This window comes from Camelus dromedarius, chromosome 21 (genome assembly GCF_036321535.1).
Source record: "Camelus dromedarius isolate mCamDro1 chromosome 21, mCamDro1.pat, whole genome shotgun sequence".
Taxonomy (NCBI): domain Eukaryota; kingdom Metazoa; phylum Chordata; class Mammalia; order Artiodactyla; family Camelidae; genus Camelus; species Camelus dromedarius.
In genome coordinates, this window is record NC_087456.1 from 37643871 (window position 1) to 37662030 (window position 18160).

The 18160-nt window shown below is 63.0% G+C and overlaps 2 protein-coding genes across 2 annotated transcripts; one reads left to right on the forward strand and one right to left on the reverse strand.

The window, feature by feature from the left end:
• Positions 1-1739: 1739 nt before the first annotated feature.
• On the forward strand, positions 1740-7390 carry GPR37L1 (G protein-coupled receptor 37 like 1). Its single transcript, XM_010996642.3, has 2 exons — positions 1740-2494; positions 5002-7390. The coding sequence occupies exons 1-2, from the start codon at positions 1865-1867 to the stop codon at positions 5806-5808; spliced, it is 1437 nt and encodes a 478-aa protein (XP_010994944.2). The 5' UTR covers positions 1740-1864; the 3' UTR covers positions 5809-7390.
• Positions 7391-9265: 1875 nt separating this feature from the next.
• Positions 9266-17149, reverse strand: ARL8A (ADP ribosylation factor like GTPase 8A). Its single transcript, XM_031438270.2, has 7 exons — positions 16748-17149; positions 12492-12572; positions 12039-12112; positions 11191-11284; positions 10957-11024; positions 10667-10737; positions 9266-10272 (listed from the first exon to the last, which is right to left on the reverse strand). Exons 1-7 carry the CDS (start codon positions 16868-16870, stop codon positions 10223-10225), a joined length of 561 nt encoding a protein of 186 aa, XP_031294130.2. The 5' UTR covers positions 16871-17149; the 3' UTR covers positions 9266-10222.
• Positions 17150-18160: the final 1011 nt, after the last annotated feature.

Sequence of the window (18160 nt, forward strand, 5' to 3'; positions counted from 1 at the left end):
CTTTCTCCCCCTCCTTCTCTCTTGGGGTTCAGACTCTTACACAGCACGTGGGGCCTCTGGGCAGGACAGTGCTTTTCTGGTCAGCAGGTTTCTAGGAAAGTCACTTCCCAGCTGGTTCCGCTCCTGGGAGCCCTGGCTGGTGTTTGCCGACCAACTATGTGAGTGACTTTCAACTCTGGCTGCCCAGATAGCTTCCTTCATCTTTTTCTGGCCTCGGAGGAACGGGAGTTTGGCCACCTGCCTTTCCACACTTTCGCTCCATTTTCTTCATAAGTATGGGGGCTCCTTGGCCTCGCCCTGCACCCCCCAAGTGCTCTGCATGCTCTCTGGCAGCTTGACCCACCCCGCCTCTGACCTCATACCTCAGCGTTTGCTCTCGTCTTCTGCGCCACAGGTGACTCTCTCCTGCAGCTCCACCTGAACAGCTCACTGGGACAGGGCCTCATGTGTACAAGGCAGAGGTTTTATCCCAACCTTGCACCAGACTCGACTCACCTTTCCTGCACAGGGGAGGGTCTAGCTGTCTGCCCAGGCCTGGGGCTCATGCACCCAAACCTTCAGTTTTCCTGGACTCTGCTCCTCGCCGTCCTCTAGACAGCTGCACCCCACAGGTGCCTCTGTCTCTGTGTCCCCAGCTCCAGACTTCTGTGACCCCCGCTGTGCACCAGGGATCCTTCTAGAGAACTGCTCACATTGTGTTCTGCTCCACAGCCCGCAGCCCTGCCCACTGCCTTCAGGACAAGTGTAAACTCCTTGGCCTGATGTACAGGGTGCTTCCCGGCCCTTCCTCCGCCGACCTCCCTGGGCTCCTCGCCCCAGACTCCCATGCTCCCTCCACACCCTCTCCCTGCTGTCTTCCAGGTATGTCGCTGCCCTCACACCCCAGTGCTTTTGCACATGCTGCCTCTTCTGCCCGGGGCACCCCTCCCTCCCCATTGTCTGCCTAGTGAACTCACAGGTCCATTCGAAAGTCTCTTAGTCAGGGTGGCCTTCCACATCCCTCTAGGCAACTTTGGGCTCCCTCAGCGACCGGCCCCTTGCCTTTCATAGCACCCACCACTGAATTGTAATTACTTATATACACATTTATCCCCCAACCCGGACCGAAGTCTCCCTGGTGATTACATTTATGCATTCTGTCTCTAGAACACAGCAGGGGCTCAGTAAATCTCTGTTATTGTGAATGTCCGTGCATCTTGTGTCTGGATCGGAACGTGGTGTTTTCAGGTTTTGACTGTCGCTGTTCTCAGGGGGAGTTTGTGTGGTGAGCAGGTGAGCAGGTGGACTCGCGCCTGCGGAGAACGTTGATGGGTCAGGTCAGGAGTCAGATCCAGGTGCTGGGGCAGCCCGGGCAGGCTTTGCTCTGCAGTCAGTGACCGACCTCCTTTCTAATCAGAGACACGGTGGTAGTGGCCGCGCCCCACAGAGCTGTTGACGGCGGGGCCTCGTCAGGGCCAGGAAGTGGCGGTGATGCAGTTTGGGTGGTGGGGCTGCCCTGGAGTTGCCTCCTGAGGTGCGATGGAGCCCTGCCCTCCTCCCCAGGGGACCCTGGCAGCAGTGCCCCCTCTCGGCAGGGGCAGCTCCCTGGGGCAGCTGGCCTCTGGGGGCGCCAGGTCCCAGTGCTGCTGCCCGTGGGGCCTGGCAAGGTGTCCTGGGGGGCCGCACAGAGTACTCTGTGTCCAGCAGAGGGCCCTGCCCAGCCGGCCAGGCGGGAGGGAGCTGCTCAGGTCCGCTGGAGCAGGCTGGCGATGCCAGACGCCTGACTGGGGGCGGACCGACCGGCCAGCTGCCTGTCTCGAGTCAGCCCAGAGCTCGGGTCCCTGCCACATCTCTCCGTGGGCAGCTGCCTCCCGCTTGTCCGGCCATGCGGTGGCTGTGGCCGCTGGCTGTCTCCCTGGCTGTGGCGTCGGCTGTGGGGCCGGGCAGAGTCTCTAGGGGGGCCACCCTGCCCTGGGACAAGCCCGGGGCAGAGGCCTGGGAGCAGCAGAGCCGGCCCAGGAGAGGCACCGAGGATGAGGAGGCCAAGAAGGCGCAGCAGTATGTGCCCGAGGAGTGGGGGGAGTACCCGCGGCCCATCGCCCCTGCCGGCCCCCAGCCCTCCCAGCCCTGGGTGGCCCCCAGCCCCCGCCCGGACAGGGACGGGGGCGCTCTGGGCGGTGGGCTGGAGCCGCGGGGAAGCCCGGTGGGGATGCCGGGCCGTCGACTGCGGATCCAGAACCCCCTGTACCCGGTGACCGAGGGGTCCTATGGTGCCTACGCGGTCCTGCTGCTCGCCCTGGTGCTGTTCGCCGTGGGCGTTGTGGGCAGCCTGTCCGTCATGTGTGTCGTCTGGCACAGCTACTACCTGAAGAGCGCCTGGAACTCCATCCTTGCCAGCCTGGCTCTCTGGGACTTCCTGGTCCTCTTCTTCTGCCTCCCGGTCGTCATCTTCAACGAGATCACCAAGCAGAGGCTTCTGGGCGACGTCTCCTGCCGCGCCGTGCCCTTCCTGGAGGTGAGCGCGCGTCCCCCTGCAGCCCAGGGGTGCTGCCAGGCCCGGAGGCCTGGGGGCTGCCTGGCTCCTCCCGCAGATCAGGCCAGGGGGCAAATACAGTGAGGGTCCTGGTGGCTCTCAGGTAACTAGCAGCCAGGTGTGCAGGGCCCTGGGTTCCAGGCCCAGGAGCAGCCTCTCTGAGCGGTCCCCCGCCCCGCCTTAACCCTTCTCCATCTTTCCACCCAAGAAATCACTTTGTCCTTTGTGTGCCTCCTTCCTCTCCCTCTGTGGCCCCTCTTCACCCCTCATTTCCTGCCTCCCTGGGCAGTGCCTGAAGGCAGATTCCAATTTCCTAGAGACCCCCACCCCAGCCTCCAGTCAAGTCAGTATCTACTCCCCCGCATGCCAACATGGAAGGAAGGATGGTTCCTCACTGTGATGGTTGCTGGCGTCACCATCAGCCACCTCCTCGATCCTCTCTGAAAGGGGAGACCTGGCTCTGGGGGCCGGAGCTGCGGGTGGGGGCTCTAGGGGAAGCCCCGTCACTGGCATACGGGGTATACTGGGCTGGTCACAGCTCCTCTCCAGTTCCCTTGCTCCCGACCAGAGGTGGACCAGGTGACACTTGCAGCTGTGTTGTTCTGTGATTCCAAGGTGGACCACTCCCCTCACCGCGGGGAACTTCCCTGCTGGGATGAGCACATGGGTGTGGATGGACCTGTAGATTGCAAGGAGACAGCTTAAGCAAAAGAATGAGAAAAGACCAGAATGTGTGCACTGGTGCGAGGTACAGCAAGGCCGCCACATCTGTGTAGGGACATGGAATAAACGAGCAGCCTTGCAGATTTTGGTTGTGTGGAGGGTCACAGTGAGGGCTGGAGTGACTGTGGCCGCCCCGCGAGGGCTGCCATTCCTCCTGGAGTGGAGGGTGTTGTGTGACATGGTGGGGTGGGGAGGACTCGGAAGAGGCATGTGGATGCAGTCCTGGTCCCGGCTCTGTCCCCGGTCACTGTGGCTAGTGACGAGTCCACAGACGAACAAACTCTCAGGCTCAGTGGTCTGCGTCCTTCCCAGCCCGGAGAGACCACCTACTGGGGCCCAGAGGTGCTCACACCTGAAGGAAGTCCCTGCAGCTGGGGACAGCCTTAGTTCTCGGGAGCTCAGAGCCCAGGTGCGCTGCGGGAGGTCAGGCCAGGGCCTTGGAACTGGGCAGACTGGACCAGAAGCTGGGCTTTGCCCCTGATAGGCTGAGTGACCTCAGCAAGTCGCTTGACCAGCTCAGCCTCCGCCTCCTCCCCTGTGAACTGGGGATGATCGTCACAGGGCTGAACCGATTCTGAAGGATTGCATGTGCGATGTTACCAAGTGCTCTGAATTAGAATAATTCGATTGTGGTGGTTTTTCCTGGGAAAGGTCTGAGAACAGGAGGGGAGAGCAGACACGTATGAGCACTTGCCTGCGTGTGGCTGGTGGCCAGGAGAGCCCAGCCCTGCCGGATGGTGGGGCTCAGCCACCTATATCCCCCGAGGCGGGCCCCTCCACGGACTGGAGGACAGAGTGACCCAGGAGCTGACGGAGCTTGGTGACGGGTGGGCGTCAAGGGACAAAACATGCCCCCCATCCCTTTTGTACGGAGGCCCCCGGAGGGCCAGGGAAGAGCTGGGTGACGAGTGGGTACTTTCTGAGATGTAGGAGAGAGTGGTGTTCTTGCCCAAGCCTGCCAGGATGGGTGGGCTTCCCACAGAGCACACTCACTCGGTGGCAGCCAGCGCTAATACGCAGCGGCCTGTGCCGGCCCCAGCCGGGAGAGAAGAGCCTGGCCCGACTGGGTTCTGAGCACAAGCTCTGGGCGTGGCCAGACGCCCCCTGAGCTGGGAGGCCTTCCTTCTCTCTGGCTGCCTTCCCTGCTGCTCTGCTTCCTCTACTCCCAAGGTGGGCTTCCGTGACCAGCATGTGGGCTCAGGCCGGCCTGGAGGGGCTGCTTCTCTGCAGGGCTCTGGGCCTGGGCTTCTCGGGTGGGGCAGGAGGGACTGAGAGTGTAAGTGTGTGGATGTGAGTATGAGTGTAAGAGCGTGAGTATGAGAGTGAGCACGTGTGTGTGTGTGTGAGTGTCTCGCTCCATGCACGTCGGCAGTGAGGGGACAGAGGACCCAGGACTCCCCATGTATATCTGTGTTCGTCCTCAGAGACAGTCTCCCAAAGTCTCAGGGAGCATGAGGTTTGTGGGACCCAGGCCGCTCACCCTGGCCCCAGAGGCGAGGAGGCAGGTGGCAAGAGAGGCGTCCTGTGTGGAGGCCTGAGCTCTGCTGCCGCCACGTCCCTGGTCCTGCATGGGCGCAGGTTGTCCTGTGATACGTGGGCCGTGAGACCTGAGGGTGACGGGAGTGGGGGGGAAGTGCTCCCCGCCCGGTGGCGTTACCGCTGTCTATCCCACGCCTGCGCCCTGCTCGTGGTCCCCCCGGGCTGGAAGCCGGCCCCGCAGCGGCCCGGGGCTGAGCCCTCGCCTCCTGCTCCTCACCTGCCCACAGGTCTCCTCCTTGGGCGTCACCACCTTCAGCCTCTGTGCCCTGGGCATCGACCGCTTCCACGTGGCCACCAGCACCCTGCCCAGGGCGAGGCTCGTCGAACCGTGCCCGTCCATCCTGGCCAAGCTGGCGGTCATCTGGGTGGGCTCCATGACGCTGGCCGTGCCCGAGCTCCTGCTGTGGCACCTGGTGCAGGAGCCAGGCCCCACCGGGGGCACGGTGGACTCGTGCGTCATGAAGCCCTCGGCCCGCCTGCCTGAGTCCCTGTACTCGCTGGTCATGACCTACCAGAACGCTCGCACCTGGTGGTCCTTTGGCTGCTACTTCTGCCTGCCCGTCCTCTTCACGGTCACCTGCCAGCTGGTGACGTGGCGGGTGCGGGGCCCCCCGGGCAGGAGGCCTGAGTGCCGGGCGGGCCGGCAGGAGCAGGGTGAGGGCCAGCTCAGCAGCACCGTCATGGGCCTGACGGCCGTCTACGCTCTCTGCACCCTCCCCGAGAACGTGTGCAACGTCGTGGCGGCCTACCTGTCGGCAGCGCTGACCCGCCGGACCCTGGACCTCCTGGGCCTCGTCACCCAGTTCTCTGCCTTCTTCAGGGCCGCTGTCACGCCCGTGCTCCTCCTGTGCGTGTGCCGGCCGCTGGGCCGCGCCTTCCTGGACTGCTGCTGCTGCTGCTGCCAGGGCTGTGGGGGGGCTGCAGCTGCCGCCGGCCCGGAGAGCAAGCTCAAGACGGAGGAGCTGTCCGCCCCCGTCTACTTCCACAAGCCCAGGGAGTCGCCGCCGCTCCTGGCCCTGGGCACGCCCTGCTGAGGCCTGGATGGCCTGGGGTCGGGAAGGAGCTCCGTCCCCACTTGTCCTGCTTTTCTGTCTGTTCCTCTGTACAGAGATGGATTTGGTGCCTCTTGCTGGGGTCCAGGTGTGTGGGAGCCCCCTCCCTGAACCCCCTTCCCGGACACTCTGGGGCCTGCCCGCCCGTCCTCTCACTGGTGGGCGGTGGTGCCTCCGGTCTTTAGAGCTGCCCAGAAACTCTGCACCCCCCAGCCGGAGGCCAGAGCCTGGCCTGGTCGAGCCCCTGTCCCTCTCTCCATCTGGAGCCCGGCTTGTGCCCCATCATCACCCATCCTGGACGAGGCTCTTGCAGGCCAGCGACTGGGCTGTCCTCTGGACTGGACCCATCCCAGCCCTGGACATCTCCTCAGGCGCCATCCCTTCTCTGGGAGGATTTCCTTCTCCATCCTTCTTTGATGTATCCCAGTGGCCCTGTCCCCAGCCCCTGTGGGGTGCTCCCCCACAGAAGGCCCTTCTTGGAAAACAATAAACTAGGTAGAACCGCCCCTGTGCCCCCGGGACTTTCTTGTGCCACATTCTGGCAGTGCCCGATGCACCTGGGCCTTCCCCTCCAGGCCACCTCTGGCCCTTCCTGGCCTGTGGCCTGTGTCTGGTCCAGCCCGAGGCCTGTGGCTTTCAAGAGGCAGAGTGGATGGAGGCCTGGGAGCTGGGGCACCACGTCCTCATGCTGGCCTCAGCCCAGCTGTCCCCAGGGAGCCAAAGGCTGCAAACTTGTCTCCACTGGAGCCCCCGCCGCTGCTCCTCCTTCCCCACAAAGCCCCCATTTGAGGGAAGCCAGCAGCCTTCCCTCCATGAGGCCGGGGCTTCCAGCCTCACTGACTCTGAGAGCCATTCTTGTTCAGCTTCTTAGAACAGACTGTTTGGCCTGCGGATGGCCCAGCTGCCTGCCCCTTGCCTGCCCCCACCCCACCCGCTTCCTGGCAGCCAGCGCTCCATCGACGCCCCCACAGAGACTTGTTCCTCTTGCTGATCCTCCAGCCCTTTCCAGAGGCCCCTTCGCCATCTGGGGCCAGAGAAGTTGGCACAGGGTCAGTTAGACGGATGACTCGGCCTAGGCCACTGACCACTCCCCGCCCCGCAAGCCCACCCTTCCTGTCTTAAGTGCAGCCCTGGGTCCCACGGTGATTTCCACTGCCAGCCCCGCCGAGAACACCTGTGTGGGGTCGCAGGAGGGTCCCCAGGGCCAGGGACACTGAGGCGCAGGCGTCGCCGGTGCCCTGGATCCATTCTCCTCTGTCCACCCCACCCACGCCCAGCCTGCCCCGCCCCAAGCCTCCTTCCCCCTCTCCTGGAGATCTTAACGGCCTTGTTCTCTCTCCCTGGCATCCACCCCCAGGACGGGCGACGCCAAGAGGGAGGCGGTTGCTAGGTGATGGCGCTGCGAGCACGCACTCTTTGTGCTGGGAATGACACCCCCCGTTTCTCGGCAGACCTACTGCCACAGGGACTGAAGCCCCCCACCCGCCTGCTTCGTCTGCAGAAACGAGGCAGGTGGGGGGAGCAAGTTGGAGAGGGGTCCAAAGAGGGGCTTGTGGGCTTGCTTTCCTCTGCATCACCCCCACACTCCCTCTCCCCCCGACCCCCCCCAATCCTGGCCGTACCAGCAGCTTCCTACCGGACATAGGAGGGGGCCGGGGTGAAGTTGGGACACGCGGCCTGAGGATGGGAGGCTGAGAGGAGGGGCAGGGGCACCACTACATCCTGTCGCAGGGGCTCTGCCACAAAGGGCACCCCCTGCCTCTCCCTGCAGCTAGTTGGCCGGCTCGGAGCCCAAGAGAGGAGATGTGCGCTCTGAGGCCCGGCACCACCACCGCCTAGGGCCCAGCAACGCGAGGGGCTTGCAGATTCAGTCAGCAGGCCAGCGGGCCTTGGGAAAGAGCCACCGTCCCGCTGGCCGGGCCAGCTGGGGGAACAATGCAGCGCTTGTCGCTTAGGGGTCCCGGGCCTGGGGTGGAGGGGCAGGCTGGCAGCGGTGAGCAGAGGCCTTGAGCTGGACTTGAGGGGACAGCTCTCAGACCCTGATGCCAGCCATGGGGAGGGACCAACCCACTGAGCCCCCCACCCCCACCCCCAGCCCTGCACTTGCAGCGAGAATCGCCTCCCCCTGGTCAACGGACCCGGCCACTGGACCCCATTGGTGGAATGTGGAATAACCCCTCACAGGGCCTGGAGTCGCTAAACAGGAGGCGATACATCCAGCCCCTGGCAGGACGCCCGGCACCTTCCCCTTCCCCCCACCCAGGGAGTTAACTCTCCAGAACTGCAGAGCAGGCTGGGCCCGGGCAGTGCGTGTGCAGTGGGACATGCACACACACGGTCTGTGATGCCAGGCTCCGCGGCAGGACACCTGCTTGCCGGTAACCGGCTCCTCCTGTCTCATCTCAGGCCTCGCTCTCATCAGAGGACACAGCACGAGAAAGGCAGATCAGCCCTGAAGGTGCCCGCCCTGCTCCCAGGATCAGTGAGACTGTCGGTCCTGCCCCAGCACCCCAGGCCACGGTGTCCCCTACCACCTCGAAGCCAGGAGCACCCAGGGGACAGCCTGGCCCCAGCACCAAGCTCCTCAGCCCGGGAGCATGCACTGGAAGGTGCCCTGTAGTCAGCTAGCTCCACCTGCCAGACTCCATCCACTTTTTCCCCAGACTCCTGGCAGCGGGGAGCAAATGCCCTCTCCAGGCAGGTCCTCTCTCCCTGCGCCTGGGGCCCGAAGGTGCCTCCAGGAGGAAGCACCAAGGAAGGCTGGTGAAGCTCAGGAGCCAGCAGGGTGGGCCCCGCTCCCAGGACCGAGGGTCCGGCCTCCCTCCTGCAGAGGTGAGGGAGCCGATGGGCCTTCAGCAGGGCCGCTCCATGCGGGGCGGAAGGGAGCTGGGGGCGGGGCTTACAGTAAAACTGGGTCAAGATGGCCCCGGATTTGAGCAGCAGGGCCCGCAAGGCTCTGAGGCTGCAGCTGTGGGCAGCCAGGGGGACCAGCTCTAAAGTCTGGGCAGGGAGAGGAGGGCGTGGGCAGAGGAGGGAGGGTATGGCCTCTCCCCCAAACCAGCAGCCAGACACCAACAGAGAGGCTGCAGAGGGGAAGCCCCCCACCCTCTCCAACAGTTCACTGGCTCCGGCCATCTCCGGCTGCAGGTAGAGCCCTGACCCCTGACCAGAATCTGCGGAAATGGGTGTGGCCCCGCACTCCTGCCACCATGGCCCAGCTAAGCTGCTGGCTTGGAGGGGGCCACAGGAAAGTCCGACCAGAGGAGGAGGCGGGATGGGGGCAGCCGGAGCACACGCTGGGCGGCTCTGTGAAGGGCCATTGTGAGCCCGGGTGAGCGCGTGCCTCCCTCCGCTGTGTGCGCCGGGGTAGGGGGGCCGGGTCCCCGGGCTGGCCGTCATCCCACGCCACCCATGGAAATAACCCGCACCACGCACCCCCCAACACAAAACCATCATTTATTCTCATTGTTGTTAGGAGGCAAAAAAATGTACAGTTACAAGAATCATTTTCCAAACAGAGGTTAAATATGAGCTGAAAGTGTAAAAAAGGAAGAGAAAGTCACTTTACAAATCATTAAATTAAACAAACAAACAGAAAACAAACCCAAAGAACCAACCCCCCCCGTGCTGAGTTCTCTCCTTGTGCAACTATGCAAAATGAGAACAGAAAATGAGGTGGCCCGTGGAGGTGGGGGCCCGGGGAGGGGCAGGAGCCGGGGGCCAGGGCAGGCGGCAGGGGGCTGCTGGGGGGCCTCGCACGCTGGCCTCCCGCCCCTTCGGCCAGCGATCTCTGGCACCTGGGTGTGCCTGGCGGCCACGCGGAGGCTGGGACAGAGCGGGCGCCTCCAGAGGCTCCCATCGGCCTGTCAGTCAAGCACTGCAGGGACAGGGACTGGGGGACGGCCACCTGCCCCGGGCAGCCTGACCTGTCCTGACCTGAACCTGCCCCAGCCAAGCCCGCAGCACTCTCCCCATCTCCGGACGTCCCCCCGACCCTGACAGGCCCCTGCAGCATCACATGGGTGATTTTAGTCTTTGCTTAAATTAAAAAATTAAAATATATATACATATATATACTGTACACACAGGACAACAACAGAAGTGTTGCAGAGGGAAGCACAGGGAGCGGAGCGGGGCGGGGCGGGGGCCGGGGCAGAGAGGGGACAGGGAGCGGAGCGGGGCGGGGGCCGGGGCAGAGAGGGGCAGGAGAGATCAGGGGCCAGACAGGAGCGACTTATTTTACAGTAAAATCAGGAGTTCAAACCTCAGCAGAGCAGGACTCTGGGACCCCCCCCCCGAGGGCCCCTCCCCAGACTGAGTACCAGGGGTGGGCTTGGGGGGGGTGGGGGCGGGGCGGGAGCTCGGCGTCCCTGGTCCGAGGGGGCGGGCAGCAGCCTCAGCTTCTCCGTGACTTTGAGTGCTGGATAAGCCACTGTAGGGTGATGTCTGGGGGGGAGAGAGGAGGTTACAGGGCTTCTGGGAGGGGCTCAGGCTTTCTGAACTGCAGCTGGGGTCAACCCTGGGGGTGTCTGGTGCTGTGAAAGAGACAGAGCCACGGGAGCCACAAACCACGTCCCTTGGAGCTGGAAGGGGCCTGGAATCACCTGGTCCGATCTTGATACCTCACGAGTGGGTGGGGAGTGAGCCCCAAGGAGGGAGGACTTGCCAAGATCACACACCAGATGATGGCAGAGCTGGGGTGATGCTCAGAATCCGGGCCTCCTGCTGCCTGTCCCAACCCAGGAGAACCACAGAGCTCTGGGCTCCAAAGCATCCGAGTGCTTTCCCCTCCCACCCCCACTGTGCCCCCGACTGCAGCACTGCCCCCAAACCCACGCACCAATGTTGTCCTTCTCTTTGCAGGAGATGGAGTAGCAGCAGATCTCTCGGTCCTGGATGGCGGACAGATTCCTGCGGGAAACCAGAGGAGTCTGCCTAGGCGGCAACCACCCAGGGGGCCTGGGGCAGGTGGGAGCCTGCACTGGGGGCCCGTGTGAGGGGCAAGGCTCGGGAAGGTGCGCTCTGCCGCCACCGTGCGGCAAACGCTGAGAGCGGCAGCCAGCCCTCTGCGACCAGCCTGGGGAATCTGGGGAGCGGGGAGGAAGGACAGGGAGGAGTCACCAAGCTCACATTTTCTCAATCAGCTCCTTCTCATCCAAGGCTCCCGGGAGGTCTCGCTTGTTACCCAGGACTAAGACCTGCAGGGGGAGAACACAAGGGCTCGCTCCAGGGCAGCTCCGGCCAGGCTGTCCAGGGGGCTGGCTTCCACAGCCCTGTTGCCTCCCCCCACAGTGCCTGGTCCACATCTGCCCCCCCAACTCTGCAGCAAGCACCCTCCCCCAGGGCCCCCTGCCTGGGGCTGACCGGGATGCCCTGCAGCTGGGGCTTGTCCAGCAGGTTGTGGAGCTCATTCTTGGAGGCCTCAATCTTCTCTTGGTCAGCGGCGTCCACCATGTACCTGGGGGACAGCAGGGTGGGGACAAGCACGTTGACACCACAGCTGAGAGATGAGGGGAGAAGGGGCTCCTGCTTGGAAGAGAAAACACTGCTCTGGCTGGTCACCCTGGGCCACGGGCCACCCAGGCGGCTCAAGGCCGATGGGAGTGAGGTCTGCAGGCGCCCCTGGGCCTACCATGGCCCCGGCCTCCAAGGGCCCCTGGGGAAGCCCCCCACGTCCTTCCCACGGTGACCCTCTTCCTTCTCACGGGAGGACGAGGTAAGGCAGGGGAGAACGGCAAAGTAAGCCCAGAAGACCTCCCTGCATCAAGACGCTGTTGAAAAAATCAGGTTAAGAACAATGAAAACTGAACAATGCTTCGTTTGGGCCCATGTCCGTAGGATAAAGCTACTTTCAAAGAGCAAGGGGGTGGGGGGGCGGCTCAGGGGCAGAGTGCATGCTCAGCACGCACGAGGTCCTGGGTTCCACCCCAGCACCTCTGCTGAAAACAATAAACTAAAATATAAAAAGCAAGGGAACGAACCATCAAGTCACACAAAATTCAGGAGAGGGTGAGCTTGGGCTGGGGGAGGCAGGCAGGTGCGGACACACAGGCCCTTCTGGGGGCTGATGCTCTGGTTCTCAAACTGGCCAGTGGGTGCCCAGAGCGCCCCTCAAAGCAAAGGCAGCTGTGTGCGGCCGTGAGCCACAGGCCAAGGACTGTGCCCGATCTGGTTCTGTGCCCGAGGTCCCTGCAGCCCTGCCGGACACTTACACGATGGCACTCACTCCTCGGCAGTAGCGCTCCCACATGCTGCGGAAGCGGGGCTGTCCCCCGATGTCCCAGAGCTGAGCAAGAGGAGGGGAGACGGTCTCAGTGGCAGGCAGGCATCCAAACCCACCCTGGCTCCCAAGTGCCCTGCACCACCCCCGCCCGGGGTTCCTCCTCTCTCCAGGTCCCTCTGCCTCCTCACATCTCCTGCTCTCTTCTTCCAACTACCTGGTCGGACCCAAGCCTCTGCTTTCCTTCAGCTTCTCCTCTGGGGCCTCAGGCACCTCCCGCAGCCCCTCGGCCCCGCCCATCATGCATATACACACACAAACACACACACACACACGCACACGCACACGCAAGCACGCACACTCAAGTACACACGCATGTGCACACACACACGCGCGCATGCACACGCAAGTGCGTGCATCCAGGGTCCCGCTCCTGGACACTCACCTTGATGGTCACATTCCCCTTGGTGATCTTGCGCATGTTGAAGCCCACGGTGGGGATCATGTCCTCGTTAAACTGTCCTGACTGAAGGAGGGTCAGAATTGGCAAAGGGGCAAAGTCACCAGGACCCAGATGTGCCGGCCCAGACAGCCACAGACCAGAAGGCTGCGGGGATACAGCACAGGCCAGGCCAGAGCCTCTCAGGTGCTCTCGGGGTCCCGGCACCCCCTGCGTGTCCCTTGCTTTCAGGCCGGACAGGCTGTAACCAAGCCTGGTGTCCACCCCGCACCTGGACTCTCCCGTCCTGCTCAGGCAGTCTTGAGGCCTCTCAGCCTGGATGGAGAGAACGCTTCCTGACGCCTGACCCACATCTCTGCTGGACCTGAAGCCCCTTTGCTGGAGCGACGGAGCAAAACAATCACCGGCTCAGCAAGGGACCTGAGGAGGTCGTGGTAAACCATCGAGGGAAGTACACACGTTTGCACACTGGTAGTAATATTCACATCAAAATTGGGGGGGGGGGTAAATCAGGCCATGCCCCAAATGCAACGCACACCAAGCAATTTCTGGGTTTCCTTGCACTGAACCCCACTTGTAGGAGGATGGCCCCACCGTCTTGTCTGCTGACTTACGAGTCTCCCCACTAGACTGAGCACTCCCTGGGAGAGGAACCACGTCCGTGCAGCTTTCGTGAACGTTTACTCAGTAACTAGGAGTTGACTGCAATTCCATTTCCCATGACCCATTTTAAAATTCTAGTAATTTTCACTTCTCCCTCTAAATTGTCTCTAAGAGCTCTAGATTGTTCTAAACTGGCCACAGGCCTCAAACAAGGCCAGACCAACCTCCCTTCAAGGTCACCTCCTCACCTCCACGGTCACGTGTAGGACACCTTCTCCCCGCCCCCCACCACCCCAGACACAGGCTGGAGGAGCTGGGGCCCTCTCAGCCTTGAACCCGGGGGACAGCCTTGTTCCTTCTGCCACCACTTTCTTCCACCAGGTGGGAGGAATGGTTTGCCTCAGGCCCTGTAGAGGTCGGTGGCTCTGACCATCAGCCACGGCACAGAGCACGACAGCTCCTTACTCAGAGCCCGAGAGTCTGCACGGAGCCCCCAAGGTCTCCGCTGAACGAGGTGGGTTCCCCCTCATCTTCCCGAGTCAGCCAAGTTCCTTCACCGTGGCCCTTGGATGTGAGAGCTCAACACCCAAGACCGAGGCTCAGGACGAGGCGGGCGAGGTTCCTAACCCTGAGCCACAGCCGGGCTGAAAGCACACGGGTACATGTGACTGCGCACGTGGCTCTGGGGAAAGGTCTACAAAAGCGTCCAAGAGCCTGTAACAGTGAGGACGCGCGTGGGAAAGGGGAGTGCCCTGAAGGAGGACACGTGGCTTCTGGCTACGGAGGGACAAGCAGTTTAATTTCCACACCCTAGCAGGGCGCCGGGCGGGTGGGGCACCTGCTGACCCGAGCCCACGCCATCCCCATCCGCCAACCCTATCCGGGCTGATTAAGACCGTGGAGTCAGAGGAAGGAAGCCCAGTTCTTGCTTATCACTCATGGTGGAGGAGCTTGGACAAGACTCGAACCTCTCTGGGCCTCAGGGATTCCCTGTGTGAAATGGGGGAGGGCAGTTTTGGCTTCCTAGAAGCAGGTGAGCAGGGCCTACAAGGTGCTTGGAAATGGTTTCGATTCAGCAAGAGGCACCTGTAGGATCCACAGGCTCCCATGTAAGTGAACAGCCTAGCCTGGCAGAACAAGACCTGGGCAAAGGGGGTGCCAGGAGGGCCTTCGGGGAGCCAGGCTCCAGTGTTGCCCGCTCAGCTTCGAATCAGAGCTCAGCTGGACCGGTCATGGCTTCGTTTCCCGGGAATGCCGCCTGATCCCACAGGCTCCTGGTTTAAAGTCAAAAGTAACCTTGAAGTCATGTATCCACCTCTGGTCTCAGACTCGAATCTCCTCCGCCTCCTTCCTCCTGGGTCAGTTCAACCCTCCAGAGTGCTCTACTGTGAGTCAAAAACCCATCTTCCTTTAACTTCCACTGCTCCTCCCCAAGTCTACCCATCGGGCACCCCAAGACTAGTTCTTCCATAAGCTGGTCTTCCACACTTTTAAACATATGAAGATGGTCCTCTTGTTTCCCTCGGGCAAAACATCTACTCTTTCTAGCAGGAAAACTTTCAGAACTCAGAGGTGAGTTTCGGGTTCTCAGGAGTCCTGTGAAGTCTCTGTGTGCAGCTTCCCAGCTCACATCAGCCTCAATTTCTGTTTACAGTCAGGCCTCAACTAGTGAGTAGTAAAAACCAAATGGGGAAAAAGCTGAGACCAACAGAGGCCACGTGAAGAGGCAGAGGTGACTGAGGAAGTCAGTGGTGGGCATGGGGACAGAGCCCAGGGTCCTGACTCTTGGCTCCCTTCTGAAAGGCCCGACTGCTATTATACATGGGGTGGGCGGGAGGCCATGGCCCAGAGAGGCTGAGAACACTGGCCTCACCCTGATGCTGGAACTCCCACTGCAGCCCACAAGGGAAGGTGGTTCTTGGGAACCTCTTTCTAGGGAAATTTAGCTTGTACTTTAAGGATGTGTGATACAAGGTGGCAAATTTAATGTCCAAGAGGGGCACCCGTGGCCAGGCAGGGGGACCTCTCCCTGGAGACCTCAGACACCCCGGACCCTGGCAGTGGACTTGTGACTCTTGGATTCTCCTGACCTCCCAGAGCATCTCACTCTCCGGATACAATGCTAATCCAGAGGGACCTCCTGACCCGGGCACCAAGCCACCTGTCCAGGAGCGTGGCTTTGGTAAACCCTGGGCGAGGAGAACTTTGCTGGGGACCAGGGTGACTCCCAGGGTGAGACACTGAAGCAGCGGGTGCTCCTCCTGGCCTCTCCCCAGAGACATCGCCCAGGTCTGGATGCCTTGAAGCTGAGCCAGCCAGGCCTGCAGGATCAGCCAGGTCTAACCAGGGGTCTCTGACTGGAGGGCCAGAGCCTGGGCAGCCGGGAGCCAGGGGGCGCATGCTGGCTCAGAAACCATCATGTCAACAAGCCCCAGCCAGGGCCTGAAGCACCTGCCCTGCAGGAGAGAGGTCAGGACCCCTGGGCAGGGAAGGCGCAGAGGTCACTGGCAGATACGTTTGGGAAACGGAGCCAGTGCTCAAACATGCGATCACTGGGTCCCTGCCCCTCCAGCGTCTGCCACCCTTCTCTTCGAGGTGGGCAAAACACGGACAGGGGAGGCACCAGGCTGGCCAGTCACACTGCTCTGCTGACCCATCTCGTATCTGGCCAATCCGCAGTTCGCAGAACCCCAGTCTGGGAGCCAGGCCGGGTCCCTGGACAACGCCAGCCCCTGCCCAAGCCTTCCTCAGCCCACAGGCCCAGCTCAGCCCAGCTCAGCCCCGCTCTGAAACGCAGGCCTCAGCCATTACTCAGCTCAGCTCACACACCCAGAGAGCCCATCTTCCCCTTTATCTGAGGCAGATTTTAACCCCTTCCCCACCACTCCCTGGCACTGAAAGGCTTACATTGCCCGCCTTGGTCCTGACCACCCAAAACCCTCAGAGCCACTCCCGTGTTCCCAGAGCGGGCAGCGCCCCTCCAGCTCCTCCTCGGGTCCAGGGCACCTCACTCTGCAACTTCCGAGCCAGGCGGACTCGGAACTCCCCTTAGGGTGCCATCCTCCGGGACCCCCCGCTAGTGTGGTCGGGGAGAGGTTCCCGCGGAGGAGGAGCCTGGGCTGGAGCCAAGGGCCTCGGCTGACTCCACTCCCCCCAAGGGGCCACTTCCCCTCCCCCTCAACGGCGCCGGGGCCTCCTCTTCCGGCACGGAGGGGTTAAACCCCCGGGGTGGGGCTGGGCTGGCCCAGGACCCTCTGCAGGCCGCGCCGGCGCCCCGTCCCGCGACCCTCCGCACGCGGAGCCGGCAGGCCCGGCACTTTCGCCCCGTCATGCGCCAGGGCGCGGGGGCCGGGGGCGCCTGTCTCCGCGGGCGGCGGTCCCTCCGGCCGCATGACACCCTCTGTGCCGCCGGTCCCGGGGCACCAGCCACGTCCCCTCGTCCCCCGCCCCCGCGCCCGGCGGTGCCATCTCGGCCCGGGCGGGAGAGCGGGGCGCGCGCCGCGGGTCCTCACGGGCCAGGGTAGGCCCCGCGCGCCCGGGCCCGCGCCTCCCCGCCGGCCACGCCAGGCGGCGACCGGCCCGCGGGGCAAGGCGGGGACGGAAGGTAGACCGGCCCGCGCCCCGCGCCCCGCCCGTACCGCGATCACGTTGACGAAGGTGGTCTTGCCCGAGTACTGCAGCCCCACCAGCGTGAGCTCCATCTCCTCCTTCCAGAACAGGGCCTTGAACCAGTCCAGCAGCTTGTTGAACAAAGCGATCATGGTCGCTGCGCCGGCCGTGCCCGGTGCCGGCTCCCCGCCGCCCCTCGTGCCCTCGCGCTGCGGCCGGAACGGCCCCTCCCGGGTGCGGCCCGTCCCCGGGCTCGGTGCGGGCGGAGGCTCGGCTGGAGCGCGCGCGGCGGCCGACGACTCGCAGCCCGGATCGGCGCGCCAATGGGTGTGGCCTCGGCGCGCCCTCCTCCTCTTGGTCGTCGTCGTCGTCGTCCTCCTCCTCCTCCTCGGTCTCCTCCTCCTCCTCCGCCCGCGCCGCCCGCCCGGCCCTGCTCGCCCCCAAGCGCGCTCCTCCTCGCCCCGGGGCCGGGCGGCGGGCCGCTGGGCGGGGCCCCCGCAGGCAACGGGGCTGGCCGGGCGGGCGGCGCGGCGAGGGCCACTTGGGGGATGAGCTCCAATTTTATTTTTCCCCTTCGCGGGCTGCCGCGCCCTGATTGGCGGCCCCGTCCTTTATCCGGGGCGGGGGTGGGGGTGGGGGAGCGCGGGGAGTGAGGGCCCATTGAGCAGGAACACTTCCAGGGTGGAGGAGGCTGGAGGAGGGTAGTTCCTGGGCTTCCAGGACCCGCGGAGCAGTTCTATGAGGAGCCTGAGAAGGGGCGAACAGGGCTTTTGTTCCCTGAGTTCTTGCCTCCGAGCATCTCCAGGTACTGAGCCCGCCCTCTCACACGGTACCCAGCGGGGAAGAGCAGCCCAGGTGAGGGTTTGTTGACCACAAGGTACTCAAGCCACTTGTTTAGGAAGCCTCTGGCCCACAGGGAGCTTCACGGGGGTCACCATGATACTTAAACAAATAAAATCTCGCTGGACGTCTCCTGTGAGGAGGTTTTGCCACAAACGAAAAAAAAAAACCTTTGGTAAAAGCCGGTTTTCTTTGGGAGAGCTGATGGTGCGAGGTGAGGAGCCTGCCAAGATGCCCGTCCCTGGAGGATGTAACCTGGGGACCTGCTGACCCCCGAAGTCCCCAGCCCACTCTGGGTGCCCCTCAGCATTTGGCGTTCATCTGCACCCACATGTCTATTGTTTTAGTCAAAGGTGCAGAAACCTTCAATGTCAACCTACAAAACCCACCCGAGATGACCTCGAATTGCTACGGTGGAGGAATCCCAGAGTCCTGGCCCAGCATAATATTCTGGGGTGTTACATTGTTAAGTTCCGTGGTCCTTCTCATCCCTGCCGTTTGTTAAGTCCCTCTGGAGCGCCCAAGGAATGCTTTGCCCTGTTTCCCAAAGCGACCCCAGTCTCATCTGTTTCATGTGTCCCTGGAAGCGCTGTAGAGGCACG

Excerpts from the sequence above, each read along its gene's own strand:
- GPR37L1 (XM_010996642.3), top strand. The coding sequence starts at position 1,865 with ATGCGGTGGCTGTGGCCGCTGGCTGTCTCCCTGGCTGTGGCGTCGGCT. Across the intron at positions 2,495-5,001 it reads GCGCCGTGCCCTTCCTGGAG|GTCTCCTCCTTGGGCGTCAC; the intron begins GTGAGCGCGCGT and ends ACCTGCCCACAG.
- ARL8A (XM_031438270.2), bottom strand. The coding sequence starts at position 16,870 with ATGATCGCTTTGTTCAACAAGCTGCTGGACTGGTTCAAGGCCCTGTTC. Across the intron at positions 12,113-12,491 it reads AGGGGAATGTGACCATCAAG|CTCTGGGACATCGGGGGACA; the intron begins GTGAGTGTCCAG and ends CCTCTTGCTCAG. Across the intron at positions 11,025-11,190 it reads CCCAGCTGCAGGGCATCCCG|GTCTTAGTCCTGGGTAACAA; the intron begins GTCAGCCCCAGG and ends CTCCCCCTGCAG.